The sequence below is a fragment of the Lynx canadensis genome, chromosome B4, assembly GCF_007474595.2.
Source record: "Lynx canadensis isolate LIC74 chromosome B4, mLynCan4.pri.v2, whole genome shotgun sequence".
Classification (NCBI taxonomy): domain Eukaryota; kingdom Metazoa; phylum Chordata; class Mammalia; order Carnivora; family Felidae; genus Lynx; species Lynx canadensis.
In genome coordinates, this window is record NC_044309.1 from 60,975,495 (window position 1) to 60,994,514 (window position 19,020).

The 19,020-nt window shown below is 32.6% G+C and overlaps 1 protein-coding gene across 5 annotated transcripts in view; it reads left to right on the plus strand.

Annotated features, from left to right (window-relative positions):
- Window positions 1-19,020, plus strand: part of CCDC91 (coiled-coil domain containing 91) — a 355,118-nt gene that overhangs the window by 175,737 nt on the left and 160,361 nt on the right. For all 5 annotated transcript variants that reach the window (XM_030322072.2, XM_030322071.1, XM_030322075.1 and 2 more), the window contains one exon: window positions 8,055-8,132. In XM_030322072.2, coding sequence (XP_030177932.1) covers window positions 8,055-8,132 — 78 coding nt within the window. The remainder of the gene's footprint in view (window positions 1-8,054; window positions 8,133-19,020) is intronic.

Consider the following 19,020-nt stretch of genomic DNA (forward strand, 5'->3'; position numbering starts at 1 on the left):
ACATTTCAAAGTTATGGCAGTGAAAAGACAGAAGAAATAGATAGGAAGAGAACCACGTAAACAAAATATTCCAAGAAGGAAGGGGTGGAGTTGGCATGATGATGGCTGAAGCAGTGACTGCAGGATTTTTGAATCTTATCAGATTTTCTTGCAAAATTAGACTAAGATAGTTAAAGAAAAAAAAGTTTTAAGTACTGTATTCAGCAACAAAACAAGTAGATGACACTTGTTTGAATGAATTCTAAAGCCTAAGCAATAGAGCTGAACTATTGACAACAATGAGACATATATGTCTATCACATCTGTGCTAGAGTAACAGAGCGGAATATAAAGAGGGTTTAGGATGGTCCCAAGTGCTTAGTGATCCAGACAGAAATTGCTGCCCCAGAAGAACCATTGCCAACAGAGTAGAGGACTTAGAAGACAGATCTGAGGATAGCACTTGAAACTGTAAGAGTGCTCTGAGCCCTCATTTCTCTTGGAACTAAATACCTGGTGAAAGCACCCTTCTTGAAGTACAGAGGTGCATGGTGAAGGGAAATGGTAAGGAGTAGCACAACACACTAAAGGAAGGAAAATGTTCAGGTACGGGTAGAGGAGGGGCTCAGAGAAAGCAGATATCAGAAAGTACAGGAGAAGTGGCTACCTTGATTATAAACACACACACACACACACACACACACACACACACACACACACCACACGCACTTATGCACTCATGCATGCACATTTTATTACCTTGTAATAACAGTAGAAGAGGAAGCCCTAGAATTATAAAGCTAGGGAGGTTGTTCAGGTCCATTTCATTCCTTATTCAGGAACCTCTTCCTAAAAGTCAGTTGGAACATGGGTAAGAGAAAAGGACTGTGGTGAGACCGTGTACAAAGATAGAAGCATTTTGAAGAATAGCATAAATCAGAAGTAGAATGGTTCAGAAATGAGAAAAGATAACAGTTAAATAAGAAGAGATAACTGACAAACACAAGAAGAGAAGTAAAATTAAAAAAAAAAACTCACAAAATGAGGACTAAGCTTGAAAGAATAACACAATGAGTGCAGCGCTGTAGGAAGAAAGAAAAATAAAAGATGGAACGAAGAAAAAAGAAATATCAAATAAATGAAGAAAGGATTTGAGAGAAAGGAATAATTATAAGAAATAAGCAAAACGGACCCAGTATGTATATAACTGCAGTTCCTGAAGAAGAAAAACTGAAGACATGAAACAAGTATATGAAGAAACAAAATTAATCAAACTTTCAGGGAATAAAAGAAGACTAGCACCTTAGATTCTGAAAGTATACATGCATATCTGGAGAATAGACCCAGACAGTCGATTGTGAGAAATATTCTAGTGACTTCAAAGAAAGTAACTTTCAAAAGAACATTTCAGATATTTAATTATAATCACTTCTGCTTTTTAAAATTTTGCCCAGGACAGTTCATATTTATGCTTATTATTCTTATATTATTATTAATACTAACCCCTGTGCTCTCAAAAGTCACCCAGTTTGGAAAATAAATTTTAGGCAACCAAAATGTAAGGTAAATGAAATTACATCCACCTGAGACTTTTAAAAAGCAAATTTCATGCCAAAAAATAATATAACACAATTAAAATACTCAAGGGAAGAAGATGTGAGTTGAGGATTTATGTACGGCTAACTAATGTTCAGTTTTAAAAGATGCAAATGGTTCTCAACATTCAAAAACTTAAAGAATGTTATTCTAATGGTCTTTTTATAAGGAATCTTCCTGACACTTTAATGTATTCCAAAAAATAAAATAATAAAACCAGCATCTCTGATAAAAATGAAACAAAATTATAAATGAATACAAAATCAAAGAAATAAAACACCACCCAGCTTAGAAATTAAAATGACATAAACATACTATTTTTTTCTTTCATCAATTTTTTAATTAACATAAAATTCACATTATATAATATTCATCATTTAAGTCATTTTAAAGTATGTAATTCAGTGGTTTTTAGTATATTCACAATATTGTTAAACAGTCACTAATATCTACTGCCAGACATTTTTATCACCTCAAGAAGAAACCCCTTATGCAGTTACCCCTCATTCCCCCTCCTGCAGCACCCAGCAACTGCTAATCTACTTTCTGTCTCTGGGTTTGCCTATTTTAGACATTTCATATAAAATGGAATCATGCAATATATGGCTTTTTGTGTTTGAGTATTTCCATTTAGCATAATGTTTTCAAGGTTTAGCCATGTTATAGCAAGTATGAGTACTTCATTCCACTTGTGGGTGAATAATATTCTATTGCATGGATAATTCTGCAGTTTATCCAGCCCATTGGTGTCATTTGCATTGTTTCTGCCTTTTGGCTATTATTAATTATGTCATGATGAACGTTTGTGTACAAGTTTTTGTGCGAATGTATGTTTTCACTGCCCTTGGGTGTATAACTAGGGGTGAAATTTCTGGGATATTTGGTAACCCTGTATTTAATTTTTTGAGGAACTGCTATACTCTTTTGCATAATGGATGCACCATTTTGCATTTTCACCAGCAATGTGTGACTTTCAGTTTCTTCACTTCCTTGCTGACACTTTCTTTGTTTTGTGTTACAGCTATCCTAGTGGATATGAATGGTTTTAACTTGAATTTCCATAATAGCTAATGATGTTGGGCATTTGTGTCTTTGGAGAAATATCTATTTAGTTTTTTACCCATTTTAAAGTTTGTCTATCTTTTTGTTGCTGAGTTATGAGACTTGTTTTTATATATTCTGGATATTAGAACTTTATCAAATATATTATTTGCAAATATGGAGCGGGTTGCCTTTTTGCCTTCTTATTAGTGTCCTTTGATTCACAAAAGCTTTAAATTTTGATGAAATCTAATTGATGTGGTTTTTTTTTTTCTTATTTGCTTGTGCTCATGGTGACTTATTTTCAGAAACCATTGCCTAATCCAATATTACAAAGATACGCACCTATTTTTCCTTCAAGAGTTTGTTTTAGCTCTTATATTCAGGGATTTATCCATTTTTAGTTAATTTTTATATATCATTGAATTGGGGTTCCAGATTTATTACTTTTTGTGTGGATTCAATTGTCCCACCATCATCTGTTGATAAGATTATTTCTTTGCTATTGAATTGCCCTTGTTACTTTGTAAAAATTAGTTGATTATAGACATATACACTTATTTTGGATCTTTCATTTCTATTTTTCCATTGAACTAAATCCCTGTCCTTATACTAGTACCACACTGTTTGGTTACTGAAGCTTTGTGCTGAGTTTTGAAATGGAAAACACAAACCCTCCAAATTTGCTCATCTTTTCGAAATTGTTTTAGCTACTCATAATCCCTTGCAATTCTATGTGAATTTTAGGATCAGCTTGTCTGTTTCTGTAAAATAAAGCCACTAGAATTTTGGTAGGGATTGTACTGAATCTATAGATAAATTTGGAGATTAGTCACAACACATTATGTCTTCTATTCCAGTAACACAGGATATCTTTCCACTTACTAAGTTTCTACAATTTTTTTTGTAGTTTTTAATGTAAAAGTTTTGTATTTCTTTGGTAAAATTTATTCCTAGGTACTTTTTCCATGATATTGTAAATAGAATTTTTTTCTTGATTTCATGTTTGGAATTGCAAATGTGTAGAAATACACATGATTTTTGTGTTGACCTTTTATCTTATAACTTTGCTGAACCTGTTTATTAGGCCTAATAGTTATTGTTTATTGGATCTAATAATTCTGTAGTTCCTAGTATATATAAAAACATGTCTTCTGAAAATAGGAATGGTTGCCTTTCTTCATCTAATCTAGTATTTTCTTAGGATACCTTTTATTTATATTTTATTTATTTTTCTTGCCTAATGCCTTGTACAGTGTAAAATAGAAGTGTTAGGAGTGGACATCCTTATCTTGTTTCTGATGTTAAGGGAAAGGCTTTTAGTCTCTTGCCAATAGTATGATGTTAGCACAGATGCCTCTTATCAGATAGGTTGAGGATGTTGCTTCCTATTTTTAGTTTGTTCACTATTTTATCAAGAATACATGTTTGATCTTGTGACTGTTTTTTTGCATACTGAGATGGTCATGTGTGGTTTTTTTTTCCTTTTTTTAATATGGTATATTAAATGGATTGCATTTTGTATGTTGAACCACCTTGGCATTCATGAGATAAATTCCACATGGTCCTTCGTGCACAATCCTTTTAAAATGCTGTTGGATTCTGTTTGCTGCTATTTTATTGAAGAGTTTTACATCTATATTTATAAGGCACATTGTTTTGTACTTTTCTTGTATTGTCTTTATCTGGCTTTGGATTAATCTAACACTGTTACTCAATCTTTTATGTTGTCAGACTGAAGATAACTATTATATTTTTCATCATCTTTTTATTCCCAAAGTCAGCAGTCTGGCACTTAGTAATTGTATAAATTAAATATGATGCTTACTGAGAAAATTTGGTATGAAACAATGGCATCTGGGAAAATTTTAGGTCATCAGTAACTGTATATTCATAGTACTTGGGAGAATCTACATTTTCTACTTTGATTTATGATGAATATTACTGAATATCTCCATATCTTTTAAAAATTATGAAGTACATATTGAATATAATAGTCAAAATTTTAGTTCTGATATGTAAAATGATTATCGAAACCCATTATGTCAGTAATGAGAATTGTCAGCATAATCCAGATAATTCCTTCTCTCTAGAAGATACAGCCATGGATAAAATGTTCATTGTGATTTAAAATGTAATGTCATAGAACATTTTGGTTACTTATGTCTCTCAAGAAAATACCTTTTATATGAATTGCTCAGTACATTGTACTCTGTGCTTTTTTAAAGCACATCAGTACTTTTTTAAATTAATGATTTGTGTCATTATTCAGGACTATAGTTATTGAATTATCAAACCTGATAATTGAAATGGTTCATATTCATCTTTAATTTGTAATTAATTAGGTGAAAGTAGAATACCTTCTCAGTTTTACTTCGTGGATCTAGGGTAATTTGCTTTGCTCAGACCAATTAACTGCTAAGGCTTTTGACTTTTTTGGTTCCCAGTTTTCTGAATTTTAAACTGAAGAGACTAGTTAGTAATAGGTATTGTCAAGAGAGAAAAAAAGTAAATTTTTATTTTATTAGTTAAGTTTGGAAAATGCTGGTTTTGGTAAAGTTCAACATAATTCCTTCTCGGTTTGTCCGAAGTTTAATATGTTAATATATGCTGTTCATGTCCATAGTTTGACCATAGTTGCCTATTTTGTATGAGCTTCTTCTAAATCCTTGGCCTGAAGGTGGAACATAAGCATCCCAAAAATTGCCTGAGATGATCCACTATGATATGGAAAGAAGATGTCAGAATACCTATTACTATTTACATTTTTTTTATCTTGAAAAGAGAAAAATCTGTGTTAATATTTAGCACATGGATTGATGCTTTTTGTCCTTCCTAAGTCCTTGTATGAAACAGTCACATATTATTTGTGAGATATCTTGACATGAATGGGAGATCCAAAGTGATGAGTTGGTAGTGATACTCTTATTTATTTGCTTGTTTTTAGTGTAAATAGTGTATCACTTGCTTAACCAAGTAATTGGACTATTATTAGTGTTTAGTAAAATAACTCTCATAAAGATGGAAAAATGACTTCAGAAAGATTGCTGAGCCATAGATTGATAATTGTAGCAACAAAAGTCTGTATTTATAACAAGTGCCTCTGGTGATTCTTTGCGTTTAGGCAGTTTTGGGAAATAGTGATTTAGTCACACTGAGGTATATAAAGGGATGTACCGGAAAGGGGGATTAGATGTTAATAATGAAAGAGAACCTGTTAAATCAGTAAGGTATAATACATGAGGGGAGATGATGAATGAGCAAGTGGCAGCAGTAAATGGACAAAAATTATTGGCATTATCTTTCATTCTAAATATAGTTGAAGTTTAATTTTCTCTCAGAGTCCATCAGGGTGATGATGCAGTCATTCAGGGTTACAAGCTGGCAGAGGCTGTGCCATCTGCAGAACCTGGCTTTCATTGTCATCTTGGGCATTCACATCCAGCAGCAAGTAGGGGAAGAAAGGCAATGTGTGGAAGACTGTGTGGGAGGTTTTTGTGATTCAAACCTGAAATTCTGTATGTCACTTCTCCCAACCTGATATTCTTAAAATAAATCCCACTTGGTTGACATGTGTTATTCTAGTAATATATTGCTAGACTCAATTAGCTTATACTTTGTTTAGAATTTTAATCTTTGTTTAGAATTTCTGTATTCATAAAAGAATGGTTCATAATTTTATTTTCTTTTAAATATTTTTGCAGAGTTTAGTATAAGGGATATACTGTCCTAATAAAATATGTGGGGAAGTATTGCTTCATTTCCTATTCTCTGGAAGAGTTCATGTTTGTGTAAGATTTGTTACTTCTTTCTTTTTAATTTTTTTTTACTAAAAAAATTATTTAATGTTTATTTATTTTTGCAAGAGAGAGAGACAGAGCATGAGCAGGGGAGGGTCAGAGAGAGGAAGACCCAAAATCCAAAGTAGGCTTCAGGCTCTGAGCTAGCAGCACAGAGTCCGATGCGGGGCTGGAACCCATGAATCATGAGATCATGACCTGAGCCAAAATCGGACTCAACCGACTGAGCCACCAGGCACCCCTGTTACTTCTTTCTTAAATGTTTATTAAAATCACCTGTTAAGTAATCTCGGCTTAGAAATTCTTGGTCAGAAGTTTTTTGTTTGTTTTTTTACATTAATGAAACATCAGTTTCTCTTAGGTATATAGGACTATTCAGATTTTTTATTTCATCTTTTTAAAAATTTTGATAAGTTGTGCTTTTTCCTAGGAGATTTTAAATTTTATCTAAAATTTTATTTTTGAAATATTGTATAGTATCTTAATGTTTTTTAAAAGAAGTATATGTAGGTAAATGTAATATCCTAATTCATGTATGATGTTGGAAATTCGCATTTTTTAATTTTTTTCATTTTATTTTTATCATACTGCATTTCCCTTTTTTTCTTAATTTGGATTATTTTTTTAAAGATTCTCTTTTGTTACATGTCTATTTAATCTTTTTACGCTGTCCCATGTTGTTTTAAATGCTTTCATTTTTTGGTGGTTTTTTTTTTTTTTTTTTTTTTTTTTGTATTTTTTGTTTTGTTTTGTATTTTGTGTTTTCCTTAGTTTTTTCCTCTCTTTTTATTGTAGTCTCTTCCCCCGCCCCATCTTTTAGGTCTATAATCCTCCTTTCTGCTGTGTTTCATTTACTGTTTACCTCATCTTTTGAGTTACTAATAGTGCATATTTCTCAGCTGTAAAATATCTATTTCATGAATTCCAGTTCTCTGTTGAAAATCTGTATCCTATCAATTTTCTTTATTTCTCCTCTACTTTCTTGAACATATGAATCATAGATGTTTTAAACTCTTTGATAGCTAATATATAAATCCTCCATGGGCCTATTCCTTTGGTCTTTGTGTTTTCTGTGTTTTGGTCTCATCTGTTGTCATCTCTCTGATACTTTTGTATTGAAAGCTATTCAGAGTGTTTGAAAAATTAGAAAGTCTTTGTAGGATATTAACATTCTCCAAAGAGAGTTCATCCTTTCCTTTCCTAAGAAGGTAGAATGGGGAGGTGATCACCCTAATCCAGTGGTTCTCCAACTTTGTTATGTATTAAACTACTGGTATACATATATTACTGGAGAAGTAATAAAAAATATGTAGAGGCCCAAGCTCATTGAAGTAACACAGGCCTTCCTGTCTCTTGATTCAAGTCCAGAATTGCCAAATGTTCCAAGAGACAATGCCATTGCCTTATGTTTTCTCATTTCTGAGTATGGTTTTCCTCTCTCAGTTATTGTTTCGCTGTAAGTTTTCATTGTTTCAGTCCTCCCTAATACTTTTACACAGAACTTTATTTTTTCTCTTTTTTAGCCAAAGCATTGATGTGCCACAAACCACTCAGTCATTCATGAATGCAAAAGTCAGTGGTTTTAGTTTATAAACGAAAGAACAAATCATGGTTTATTTTTTTGTTTTTGTTTTTCAGGACAAGCATAAACAAGAATTGGAAGACATGAGGAAAGCTGGTCATGAAGCTCTCAGCATTATTGTGGATGAATATAAGGTAGAGATTTGGGAGTCTGTTTTCTTTTTTAAACTTTAGCATACTTTCATAAAAAATTTATACACATAGGCATATGCAAACATACACAAATTATAAAATTACAGTAGTCTTATTTTGGTATACGATTCCTTTCAATTGACTGATGTGTTAATTGAAAACATACTTAGTAGATTACAAAGGTAATGCTAGATGTTGCTCTGCATTTGAGAAGTTGTGGAATTTTTTAAGAATATAGAATCTGAAGCTGAAGAAATTCAAGAACAAAATACTGTAGAATTAATTGCTAGATTAGATTTTTTCTTTGCTGTGGTTCTACCTCTTTTAGAAAAAAAAAGGCATGATATAAACCTGATAGATATTGTGGGTGAAGGGGATTAAGAAAAAAAATGTCGTGGGGCACCTGGGTGGAACAGTCAGTTAAGTATCCAACTCTTGATCTCAGCTCAGGTCATCATCTCATGGTTCCTGAGATCAAGCCCCGTGTTGGGCTCTGCACTGACAGCATGGAAGCCTGCTTGGGATTCTCTCTCTCCCTTTCCCTGCCCCTCCCTGCTCTCTCTCTCTCTCTCTCAAATAAATAAATAAACTTTAAAAATATTGTTGTGAATATTGTTACAGAAATCATGATAATGTCAGCATCAGGGACATATACAATATTACTCTCTGATTCTGGGTCTGCATAAGCTTATTCATTTAAAGCAAACTGAGGACTGGTATGTTGCAAACTTTCAAGATGACCTGAACTTTAAAGAGTTTGTGCATTAGTTGTGTCTGATGGATGTAAATTTGCCTCCTAGTTCACTTTGCGTCAAGAACTAATACTGTGAACCTAATTTTCTCTTATTGGTGTTGTAATAACTTATCAAAAAAAATCTTTTTCCCCCTAAATTTCATGTTGTGTCATGAGGAATGTGTTCTTGTTGAAATCAAATTCAAACAATTCTCCCCAGAGATAACCACTGTTAGTGTTTGATGTGTATCTTTCTAAAGGTTTTTCTCCATTTTTTCGTAAGTATATATACTATACCATATATATATATATATACACATATATATACATATATATGTGTATATATATGTATATATATAGTATATATGTACATATATATACATATATACTATATATATACATACACATAAGTATATATACTGTATATAATATCATGTTATATAATTTTTTTTATTTGGTTTTACAGAAAATGTTATTCCACTCAGTCTCTTCTTTTGTTTCTGTGTTTATTCACCATGACTTGGAAATATTTTAGTATCAGTATGTATCAACTTTATTTTTTCATACAATAGTGTTCCACAGTATATGTATACCATAATTAACTCTACCTGTATAGGCAAGCATTTCGTTTTCTGTTCGTTTGTTCATTACTACATCAATTTTTTTTAAATCCTTCTACCACATGTGAAATACAGAAATTTTTTATTATTGATTAACCTTCATCATTGGATTTGGTAGGAACAATGTCATTTTAGTTAGCTAATAATTTATTTTCAAAAAGCTTCTTGTAACAAGTCATTTGAATAAAAGTAGAAAAAGAAGTAGATCCAGAATTATTTTAACTGAAACCACTTGTTTTTTGTTTTTTGTTTTTTTTTTTTTTTAAACTCAAGGTAAATAGTCTAGTTAGTTATGTCTTGGGACATGAAAGGTGATTTTTGTGACCACACCCAAAGTAGAAACTGGTGCCATCATTGAGACAGTCAAGTTTTTGCAGCTGTGATTACTGACTCTTTTTTTTTTTTTATATAATAGTGAATTTTTAGTCCTTCTAATATAAACCAGCTTTGAGTTGGGTAAAACTATAGGATCTATTTTGAACTATCATCTTTTTTTTTCCCTGATGGCTAAGGGTGGGAAGAATTAAAATACTGGAATTTATATAATTTTCTTAGTATATTAAGTGATATATTCTCAGGTGAAATTACATTTTACTTATTTTTATTTATGAATTCTAAATTAAATATTTTGAAAACATTTACATTGCGTTTAGTTTACACTTGTCTTTTTATGAACAGCTCAGTGTTTGATATTTTAAATCCTTTTTGATTCTAGCTCCACATATTTCATTTTCTGAAAGCAAGTTTATTATGTATTGAATTCTTGGGTTTTTTTTTTATGTTTATTGATTTATTTTGAAAGAGAAAGAGCATGAGCAGGGGAGGGAGAGAGAGAGAGAGAGAGAGAGAGAGAGAGAGAGAGAGAGAGAAAATCCCAGTTTGTTCCCTGTATTTAAAAGTCTCTTATGGTTTTCCTCCCTCTCTGTTTTTATCTTATTTTTCCTTTCTTTCCCCTATTTTCATCTGTTTTGTTTCTTAAATTCCACATATGGATGAAATCATGAGATATTTGTCTTTCTCTGACTTACTTATTTCACTTAGCATAATACATTCTGGTTCCATCCACGTTGTTGCAAATGGCAAGATTTCATTCTTTTTGATTGCTGAGTAATATCTATTATATATAAAAACCACATCTTCTTTATCCATTCATCAGTCAATGGATATTTGGGCTCTTTCCATAATTTGGCTACTATATACATTGGGGTGCATGTGTCCCTCTGAAACAGCATTTTTGTGTCGTTCAGATAAATACCTAGTAGTGCAATTGCTGGGTCATAGGGTAGCTCTATTTTTAATTTTTTTTAATGTAATTTATTGTCAAATTGGTTTCCATCCAACACCCAGTGCTCACCCCAACAGGTGCCCTCCACAATGCCCATCACCCATGTTCCCCTCTCTCCCACCCCCCATCAACCCTCAGTTTGTTCTCAGTATTCAAGAGTCTCTTATGGTTTGCCTCCTTCACTCTCTGTAACTTTTTTTTCCCCCTTCCCCTCCCCCTTGATCTTCTGTTAAGTTTCTCAGGATCCTCATATGAGTGAAAACATACAGTATCTATCTTTCTCTGCCTGACTTCTTTCACTTAGCATAACACTCTCCAGTTCCATCCACATTGCTACAAAAGACCATATTTCATTCTTTCTCATTGCCAAGTAGTATACCATTGTGTATATAAACCAACTTCTTTATCCATTCATCAGTTGACGAACATTTAGGCTCTATCCATAATTTGACTATTGTTGAAAGTGCTGCTATAAACATTGGGGTACAAGTGCCCCTATGCATCAGCACTCCTGTATCCCTTAGGTAAATTCCTAGCAGTGCTATTGCTGGATCATAGGGTAGATCTATTTTTAATTTTTGAGGAACCTCCACACTGTTTTCCAGAGTGGCTGCACCAGTTTTCATTCCCACCAGCAGTGCAAAAGCATTCCCCTTTCTCCACATCCTCACTAATATCTGTTGTTTCCTGAGTTGTTCATTTTAGCCATTCTGACAGGTATGATATGGTATCTCATTGTGGTTTTGATTTGTATTTCCCTGATGATGAATCATGTGAGCATCTTTTCATGTGTCTGTTAGCCATATGGATGTCTTCTTTGGAAAAGTGTCTATTTATGTCTTCTGCCCATTTCTTTACTTGATTATTTGTTTTGTGGGTGTTGAGTTTGATTAGTTATTTATAGATTTTGGATACCAACCCTTTATTCATTATGTCATTTGCAAATATCTTCTCCCATTCAGTAAGTTGCCTTTTAGTTTTGTTGATTGTTTCCTTTTTTGTGCAGAAGCTTTTCATCTTGATGAGGTACCAGTAGTTCATTTTTGCTTTTATTTCCCTTGCCTCTGGAGACATGTCTAGTAAGAAATTGCTGCGGCTGAGATGAAAGAGGTTGTTGCCAGTTTTCTCCTCAAGGCTTTTGATGGTTTCTTGTTTAAATTTAGGTCTTTCATTCACATTAAATTTATTTTATGTATGGTGTAAGAAAGTGGTCCAGGTTCATTCTTCTGCATGTTTCTGTCCAGTTTTCCCAATACCCTTTACTGAAAAGACTTGTCTTTTTTCTGTTGGATATTATTTCCTGCTTTGTCAAAAATTCGTTGGCCATACATCTGTGGGTCTATTTCTGGGTTCTCTGTTTTGTTCCATTGATCTGAGTGTCTGTTTTTGTGCCAATACCATACTGTCTTGATGATTATAGCTTTGTAATACATCTTGAAGTCTGGGATTGTGATGCCTCCAGCTTTGGTTTTCTTTTTCAAGATTGCTTTGGCTATTTGGGGTCTTTTCTGGTTCCATACAAATTTTATGATTGCTTGTTCTAGCTCTGTGAAGAATACTGGTGTTATTTTGGTAGGGATTGCATTGAATGTGTACATTGTTTTGGGTAGTATAGAGATTTTAATAATACTTGTTCTTCCAATCCATAAGCTTGGAATGTTTTTCCATTTCGTTGTGCTTTCTTCAATATCTTTCATAAGCTTTCTATAGTTTTCAGTATACAGATCTTTTACCTCTTTGGTTAGCTTTATTCCTAGGCATCTTAAGGTTTTTCATGCAGTTGTAAATGGGATTGATTCCTTGATTTCTCTTTCTGCTGCTTCATTATTGGTGTTCTGAAAGGCAACTGATTTTTGGACATTGATTTTACATCCTGCAACTTTGCTGAATTCATGTATTATTCTAGCAGTTTTTCATCTGGAACCATAGAGACCAGAAGGAAATAGAACAGTATTGAAATAAAATAACTATCAATCCAGATTATATATCCGGTGCAAATACACTTCTGAAATGAAAGGAAGAAACCAAGATGTTCCCACTTGAAGGAAAACTAAGAGAATTTGTCAGAGGAGACCTACTCTAAAAAAATGGCTAAGGAAATTATTCAAGCAAAAGGCAATGATAAAGGAAGGAATTTTGGAACATTAGGTAAAAAACAAAGGAAAGGACAAGACTGTGGGTTAATGCAATAGACTTTCTTTTTTTAAGTTTTTAAAATTATGTTTGTTAAATTAAAAAATATATATAACACTGTCCGGTGTGACTTTAATGTATGTAAAGGGAAATTTTTTTTTTTTTAATTTTTTTTTTCAACGTTTTTTTTTAATTTATTTTTGGGACAGAGAGAGACAGAGCATGAACAGGGGAGGGGCAGAGAGAGAGGGAGACACAGAATCGGAAACAGGCTCCAGGCTCTGAGCCATCAGCCCAGAGCCCGACGCGGGGCTCGAACTCACGGACCGCGAGATCGTGACCTGGCTGAAGTCGGACGCTTTAACCGACTGCGCCACCCAGGCGCCCCTGTAAAGGGAAATTTTAAGAAAATTATATCATCAACATGGGAGAGTAATAGACATAAGGAAAAGTAAGGGTTTTACACTTGATTTGAACTGGAAAAAAAGACAACACAAGTAATGGTGTTATTTATTTATTTATTTATTTTTTAAGAAGTAATGCAAATTTATTTACTTCTACAGTCTATTCTATGATAAGGCTTGGGATTATTTGGAGTTTGATTGCAAGATTTGAAACTATCAAAATCATTTGGAGCCAGTTTACATTTGTATTTCAAAAACTATAGTACGTTTTCTCCATTTTTCACTCTGATTTCTAAGAACCTGATGTAATCAGTAGTGATCAAAACAGAGGAAAGTTTACTATAATTATATATTTTGATTTTGAGTAGGCTAGTGATATTTTAACATTTTATAATTTTTTATTTTTGAACAACTTTACTGACATATAATTCATTTATTATAGAACTCACCAATTTAAAGTTTATAATTCAGTAGTTTTTAGTTTTTCACAGAATTATACGGTATTCACCACAGTGTAATTTCAGAGCATTTTCGACACTCTACATGAAACCTTATTTCTGTTAGTGGTCATTTTTCACTCCCTGACCAACTATGTGTTTTCCTACCCTTGGTAACCATTAATCTACATTATATCATAGTGACTATAGTCACTATGACTACATTAAGTTTTCTGGATATTTTGTATAAGTGGAATCATACAACTTGTGATCTTTGTGATTTATTTCTTTCACTTAGAATAATATTTTCAGAGTTCATCCATATTGTTACATGTCTTAGTATTTCATTTCTTTTTTATTGTCCAGTGATATTGCATTGTATAGATACACCACATTTTATTTATCCTTTCATCAGTTGATGGCCATTTGGATTGTTTTCACTTGTTGACTATTAATGAATAATGCTATGTGGATGTATTTTATTTCTCCTGGGAATATACTTAGGGTTGGAGTTACTGGGTTGTATGATTCTCTATGTTTAACATTTTGAGGAACTACCAGAATGTTTCTGGTTGCAGTGTTTTATATTCCAACCAACAGTGACTGAGAGTTCTAATTTCTCTCCATCCTTACCAACACTTGTTATTTTCCATTAAAAAAAAAATATTTAGCCATGCTATTGGGTTTAATTAGCATTTAAGTCTTTAATCCATCCTGAGTTAATTATTATCTATGGTGTAAAGAGGGTACAACGTTTGTTGTTGTTGTTGTTGATAATCCAGTTATTCCCAACCTCATTCATTGAAAAGACTGTTTTCCTCATTGAATTGTCCTGCGACCATTGTCAAAAATTAATTAACCATCTTTGTGAGGATTTATTTGTAGACTCTCCAAGTGAGATTTGATTTGCATTGAATATATAGACCAATTTGGAGAGTATTGCCATTTTAATAGCATTAAGTTTTATGATCCATAATGATGAAATGTCTTTATTTTATCCTTATTAATTCCTTCCAACAATCCATTGTAGTGTCTCCTGTGTACTTTATTCTTTTTGATGCTATTGTAAAATGAATTGTTTCTATTTCATGTTCAGATTCTTCATTACTACCATATAATAATAGGATTGATTTTGTGTATTTGTTCTGATATATAAGTTCATTAGTTCTAATAATTTTTAATAGATTTCTTAGGATTTTCTATATATAAGATCATGCCACCTGCACTTTTTCCAGTCTGGGTGCCTTTTGTTTCTTTTTCCTGCCTAATTGTCCTGGATAGATGTCCAATACCATTTGAAGAAGAGCTGCAAGCGCATACATCCTTGTCATTTTCCTGATCTTAGGGGGACAACATTTAGTTATTAGCCATTAAATATGATGTTTTAAGTGAGTTTTCAATAGGTGGTCTTTATAAAATAAAATATAATAAATAAATAAAAATAAAAAAATAAAAATAAAATTAAAAAATAAAAATAAAAAAAATAAAAATAAAATAAAAAAATAAAATAAAAAAATAAATATTAAAAAAAATCAGTCTTTTTTTATTTAAAATTTTTTTTTTCAACGTTTATTTATTTTTGGGACAGAGAGAGACAGAGCATGAACGGGGGAGGGGCAGAGAGAGAGGGAGACACAGAATCGGAAACAGGCTCCAGGCTCTGAGCCATCAGCCCAGAGCCTGACGCGGGGCTCGAACTCACAGACCGCGAGATCGTGACCTGGCTGAAGTCGGACGCTTAACCGACTGCGCCACCCAGGCGCCCCTAAAAAAAAATCAGTCTTGCATTCCTGAGATAGTCTCACTTGGCCTTGGTATATATATGTTTTTTATGTGTTGCATTAATTTATTAATATTTTGTTGAATATTTCATATCTTCATTCACAAGGGATATTGGTTTGTAGTTTGGTGTCTGTTAGGTTTTGCTATCAGTGTAATACTTTACTCAGAATGAGTTAGGATTTGTTCTCTTTTTTTTTTTTTAACTTTTTGGAAGCATTTGTAACAGATCAGTATTAATTTTTTTGTTAAGAATTTTGTAGGATTCACTAACACAACCTGGTGGTAGCAGACTTTTCTGTGTGGGTGAGTGTGTGTGTGTGTGTGTGTGTGTGTGTGTGTGTGTGTGTGTGTTGTGGAGGGTGGGCAGACAGAGAGGGAGAGAGAGAATTCCAAGCAGGCTCCACACTGTCAGCACAGAGGCTAACATGGATCTCGATCCCATGAACTGTGAGATCATGACCTGAGCCGAAATAAAGATTCAGACGTTCAATGGATTGAACCACCCAAGAGCCCCTGTTTTTTGTGTTTGTTTTTTGTTATTGTTTTTTTTAACAAATTCATTAATTTGCTATTGATCTCTTCAGATTTTCTGTTTTTCTTCTGAGTTTGGTAATTTTATCTTTCTAGGAATTTACCTCTTTTATCTTAGCAGTCTAATTTTTAGCACGTAGTTGTTTATAGTGTGTTCTTATAATGCTTTTATTTCTGTAAGGTAAGTACTGATATCTCCTCTTTCATTTCTGATTTTGTAATTTGAGTCTTTCCTCTTCATTTAGTCAATTTATCTAAAGGTTTTTCATTCTGTTTGTGTTTGCAAATAATTAATTTTTTTTAATTTTTCTCCCATTTTCTATTCTCTAATTTACTAATTTTCACTCTAGCCTTTATTTTGCATGACTTCTTACTTTGGCTTTAGTTTGTTATTTTTCTAGTTCGTTAAAATGGATAAGTAGATTATTGAGATAATATCTTTTTTCTGACTTATGTAATTAATCTTTTTCTTTTTTAAAAAAGGCATTTATATTATATTTCTTTATATAGGCATTATATTTAGGAATTATATTTCCTCTTGATTCTAGTTTGTTTCATCCCATAAGTTTGTTATATTGTATTTTCATTTTAGTTCGTGTAGAAAAAGTTATAATCCTTATTGTGATTTCTTCTTTAACATATATTTTCTTAGAAAAGTATTGTGTAATTTACACACACACACACACACACACACACACACAGATTCCCCAAATTTCTGGTGGTTATTAAATTCTAATTTAATTTCATTGTGGTTGGAAAATTCTTTTTAATTATTTTATTTGGGTGGAGTGTTCTGTAGATGTCTCCACATGTATACAGTTGGTTCATAGTGTTGTTTAACTCTTCTGTCTGCTGTTAGTAATATGCTTAATTTTCCTATCCTTTATTGACAGTGAGTGTATCAAAGTTATCCATTATTCTTGAATTCTTTGTTGTTGTGTCGGTTTGGTTTCAAGTATTTTGGGTGTATTTTGTTAACTGCATATGTCTTCTTTATTGTTATATCTTCCTTAAGTATTGACCCTTTTAGTATTGTAAGATGTTTGTTTTTATCTCTGGTATGATTTTTTTTTTCTCCTAAAGTCTATTTTTTTCTTGACCTTATTATATCCTCTCCAGGTCTGTTATAGTTTTTATTTGCATGGTATATCTTTTCCCATCCTTTTACTTTCAACCAGTGTGTATCTTTGAATCTAAACTGTCTTTTGTACAGATACAATTATGTAGTTTTAAAAAATGTAGTTGCTTTTTTTATTAAATATTTTTGAAATGTTTATTTATTTTTGAGAGAGCGAGAATGTGCAAGTGGGGGAGGGGGAGAGAAAGAGGAAGACAGAGGATCAGAAGTAGGCTCTGTGCTGACAGCAGAGAGCCCACTCTGGGGCTCAGACTCACAAACCATGAGATCATGACCTGAGCTGAAGTCGGCCACTTATCCGACTGAGCCACCCCAGCACCTCAAAATGTAATTGCTTTTTAAATCAATTAAGAGAAGAACAGAGAAGAAATATTCAATTATTTTGTCTTTTAAAACTACCCACATGATTAACTTTACTGGCATGTTTTGTTTCTTCATGTCGATTGAGTCATTTTCTGATTTTACTTGTTTTAGCCTAAATGTACTTCTGTTAGTATTTACTGTAACTTGTGTCTGCTAACAAAGAATTTATCTTGAAAGAGCTTTAGTTTCATTTTCAATCTTTAAAGATAATTTTCTATCTTTGAAAGCTTTTTTTTTGTTTTCTTTTGTTGGATATATATTTCTTGTGAGACAGACTTTTTCTTTAGTTTCAGCACTTTGAAAATGTCATCCCATTCCCTTCTCTCTTTCATTGTTTCTGATGAGAAGTAAGCTGTTAATTTTTTTGTGGTTATGTTGTATGTGATGAATCATTCTTCTACTGTTCTCAGAATTGTTTTTGTGTTTCAACATTTTGACTATAATAGTCTGGGTATGTATCTCTTTTAGTTTTTCCTACATGGAAGTCACTGAACTTCTTATATGTGTATATTGTATTTCATCACTGTGGGAAGTTTTTAGCTATTATTTCTTTAAGTATTTTTTATTCTCTTCTTTCTTTGTGTTACTTTCATTGTGTATGTGTTGATTCACTTAATAGTGTCTCACATTTTTCTGAGGCTTTATTCGTTTTTCTGTATTATTTAAGTGCTGTAGTTTAGATTCCACGGTCTTTATTGATATTTCTTCAGATTTACTGATTATGTCTTCTCTCAGTTCAAACCTACTGTTTAAAACCTCTGTGAAGTTTTTCATTTTTGTTTCACTTTTCTACTCCAGAATTTCCTTTTGTTTCTCTTGTATAATTTCCCTCTTTGTTGATACTGTGTATTTTATGAGATGTTATTTAATTGTTTAAGCATGGTATCCTTTAGTTCTTTAAACATTTTTATAATTGGTGCTTTGAAGTCATTTTCTGGTCCAGTCTAATATCTGGGCCACATTAAAGGTAGTTTTTACTGACTCCTGTTTTTCCTATATGTGTGATGCAGTTTCATACTTGTTTCCATGTCTAGTAATTTTTTACTGAAAACTAGACATTGTATATGAACTGTAGTAGCAATTTTGTGTTTTCAATCGTCAGGAAACTTTGTGTTTTTGTTTGATCATTTAGTGAAGTCTGTTTGTTTTGAATTGTGCAACTTCTGATTTTGCTAGACAGAGCAAAATGGACTTTCACATACTTATTCTGACTACCAGAAATGACTGTTTTAAAGCCATGGTCTCTTTAACTATTTCTTTCCTGATTTCCGTTTTGTGATTCTGACTTGTCTCTATTTTATCGTATCTTGCTGTTAGTTTCTGTTAATTTCTAGTTGATTGCTCTATTGTTCTGACAGTGCCCTAGAGTATCCACTGATCCAGTTATAGACTAGTTATAGATCATTCCTTTTGGCAGAGCTGGTTTGTGTGCCAGAGCCTCGCTGTAACCTGTCATAGAACCTAT